The sequence below is a fragment of the Leiobunum rupestre genome, chromosome 6 (assembly GCF_980474605.1).
Source record: "Leiobunum rupestre chromosome 6, qqLeiRupe1.1.hap1, whole genome shotgun sequence".
Lineage (NCBI taxonomy): Eukaryota > Metazoa > Arthropoda > Arachnida > Opiliones > Sclerosomatidae > Leiobunum > Leiobunum rupestre.
In genome coordinates, this window is record NC_143389.1 from 16,615,846 (window position 1) to 16,618,973 (window position 3,128).

Genomic DNA, 3,128 nt, shown 5'->3' on the forward strand with positions numbered 1-3,128 from the left:
TTTAAAATTGTCAAAATTATTTTAAGCACTAAACAAGAGGCTGTTTTACACATCAATATTAATTTAATAAGTTAAAACACAACAATAAAACAGTTCAGCTTGAAATAGCGCGAAACTAGACAGTGGCCACTGTAGTATTCCCCCTTAACAATGGGGGAGACAAGCCTAAATAAGTAGTTGATAAATTTGGGTAAAGAGGTAATTGTAGGGTGGAATTCTTCGATTAAAAGTAAAGTTGGTAATATTTATTTGTAAATAATATACTTAATAATAAAAAAATTATTAATTTAATAATAATAAACTTTTATTAATTTAATAATAATATAATAACATTTTTATTAATTTAATAATGATAACATTTTTAATAATTTAATAATAATAATTTTTTTATTAATTTAATAATAATAAAAATTTTATTGATTTAATAATAATAAAATTTTTAAATAATTATATACAATTTGGCTAGTTAAAGAACAACAAAAATTACAAAGGAGTTTTTTATGGGGGCCTCTTAATCACGCAGTGCCTACTCGCGAAAAAATCCTGGCGGGGCTACTGAGACACGAAGACTTTCCATTTGAAACAAAAATTACAACCGAAGATTGCTCCTCGGTTGCTCACATCTGATTTCAAGATGCAATATTGGAATATCCCTTCGAGTGAAACACCCTAAAACATCAAATTTCTTAGAACCATTTTGGCAAAAGTTACTTGAAAACCCATATAAATAATTTGTAATAAAATAACTATACTTAAGACCAAACGTGAATATCTTGCATTTCCCGGAAAGAAATAAGAATTAAAATCTGCACTGCTGCAACGCTAATTTTTCATAGAACGCGTTTAGATAACTTTAAATATTAAAATAAGTTATCCAAAAGGCAAGCGAGACAATCATTTGTCCAATCAAGGCGTCCCAATGAAAGCTCCTCTCAAATAAGCTACTCCACGAAGAAAAAAGTAATAAATCAAACTCAGCAGCGGAAGAAGGGTAAATCAAATTGAATGAAAGACGCATCAAAGACTCCCAATAAAATATTCCGACGTGATTATGATAAATTATTTTCTAAAGCAAATGAAATAATTTATGGGCATTCTGATGACTAAAGTAATCAATTAGCGTCTACTTGAAGCGTCGCCGTGTCGCAGATTTTGGGTATTTAAGAGAGATCCTTTCCACAGGAAACCAACACTTCGCTTCCATTACTCTTTGGTTGTACAACAGCGATCCACTCCTAAGATCCAGCATGCAGAACTTGGTCGCCACTCTTGGCCTGTTGGCCCTCGCCTTCAACGCCGCCTTTGGTAAGAGACTTCGAATTAACCCTCTCTGAAACTAGGCATTCAATGACCTCGGTGGTTTCCGTATTTAGGCGCTATTTCCATTAATGGACAGGACGTCAAAAATTTGGACGTGACCACCGTAAGTAAACTGGTGCGATAAATGCTGGCTGAATTCATTTAAATTTTGGCTGGCGTTCATTTCAGTGCTATAACAACTTGAGAGCTTGTTACTGGGAGTACAGTTCGACCAGTCAAATCCTTTTCGATGTGAGTTTCCATTTTTTATCAACCACAATATCAAGTGTGCGGCTTGTAATCGGAGCGCCAATTTTTCCAGGGTGGTTTGGAGAAACTCATCAAGCAGTGCCACGTTGACTTTGCCGGTGTAAGTATTCCAATTGAGTCACTCTTCCTATTTCTCCTACGCATTGTAACCCGGCCACCTGAATTAATGGCTTCAAAAGTCGCATGATGACTTAGGCCTAAGGTGGTGCCAAGGTTATTAGCCTAGCTGATTATTATTATTATTATTATTATTATTATTAAACCATTCGCGATATTTCAGTGCGACAAGAAAGCTTTGCAAACCGCCTACGATATTATCCAGAGCGTAGCGGAAGCCGCGGGAGAAACCGCCCTCGTTGCCGGTGGAGTTGCCCGAGATTCCGTCAACGCGGCCATAGACGCCGCCGTCATGGCCGCGAATAATGCCGCCAAGATCGCCAATGACGCTGCAAACATGGCTGCAGACATTGCCAACAAAGGAGTCGAGGTCGCCAAGGACGCTATCAATGCTGCTTCTAATATTTTCAACCGTTTCAAACCAAGATTTTAATCTTGTTAAACTATATGGCTACTAAATAAAGATATAGCAGATTATTTGTGATTTTTTTATAATTGTTTTAATGGTATAATACTGTTAATGCGCTTTTCTGTGAGGCTCACTTCGTCTACAGCCTTTGCAGTAGAACAATTCCTGAAACGAGCAAGAAATTTTATCTCGTGACTTAACGTAGTGAGTCGTATCTCACGAGAGAAGCATCTACCGTTGGACCATAGACAGTATATATCCCTAAGGGACGAGAAATCGCCTACCTTCCACTGCTTTAACGTCGCTGTTTCTCTCACTGACGCTATTTTATTGAAAGAGGGGGAAAACACGTAAGCTTCTAAGCGCTTCAAATGACCTTGAAAGTTCCCGTTTTTAAAGTACGGCCGTCTGTATTCAGTTGGGGCCCTAGCATCGACACGTACTCTTGCAGCTGGCCGCAAAGTGACTGTGATGGGGTCTAAAAATCAGAGTGTATTCTCGTCCCCTTAGGGATATATACTGTCTATGGCAGATCCCGCTCTAGGACCGGAGCTGGAGCCAAAATTCGGCTCCAGAATTTGAATGGAACCAGAGCCAGATCTGGAAACAGGAGTCGGCTCGGATTAAATTTTGGAACTGGTTCACTCATCTTTTATCTTAAAGACGAATTAACAATTTAATTTGGGATTTTTTTACTTATAATTTATAGCGAAAGGGATAGATCCTCGGAGATATTGAGCGCGTGTGAGAGATAGTGTTGCCAACTGTTACTGTAGATGGTTATTTCCGCGAAATTGAAGACTAAATCACGCGAAAATAAATGTGAACCAGCGGCTCTAAAAAGCGAGGTTTTGATAGCTATTTCGGCTTTATTCAACTTACTGATTGTACATATGAGCCGTCAGTAGTTTAAGCATTTTTCAGCGTGCAGGTAGATAGGAAAAAAGTATTTTCTTAGTAGCTTAAACATTATTTGGCGAGCTTTTGAAGATGGGTTGGGGGAGCTACGGCCTACTTTTTATGGGTGGGGGGA

The 3,128-nt window shown here is 38.1% G+C and overlaps 1 protein-coding gene across 1 annotated transcript; it reads left to right on the top strand.

Moving 5' to 3' along the window:
• Positions 1-1,203: 1,203 nt before the first annotated feature.
• On the top strand, positions 1,204-2,163 carry LOC149939555 (uncharacterized). Its single transcript, XM_090178639.1, has 5 exons — positions 1,204-1,305; positions 1,374-1,423; positions 1,489-1,551; positions 1,622-1,669; positions 1,850-2,163. Exons 1-5 carry the CDS (start codon positions 1,248-1,250, stop codon positions 2,117-2,119), a joined length of 489 nt encoding a protein of 162 aa, XP_090034765.1. The 5' UTR covers positions 1,204-1,247; the 3' UTR covers positions 2,120-2,163.
• The last annotated feature ends 965 nt before the right edge of the window (positions 2,164-3,128 follow it).

Excerpts from the sequence above, each read along its gene's own strand:
- LOC149939555 (XM_090178639.1), top strand. The coding sequence starts at position 1,248 with ATGCAGAACTTGGTCGCCACTCTTGGCCTGTTGGCCCTCGCCTTCAAC. Across the intron at positions 1,306-1,373 it reads CGCCTTCAACGCCGCCTTTG|GCGCTATTTCCATTAATGGA; the intron begins GTAAGAGACTTC and ends TTCCGTATTTAG. Across the intron at positions 1,670-1,849 it reads GCCACGTTGACTTTGCCGGT|TGCGACAAGAAAGCTTTGCA; the intron begins GTAAGTATTCCA and ends GCGATATTTCAG.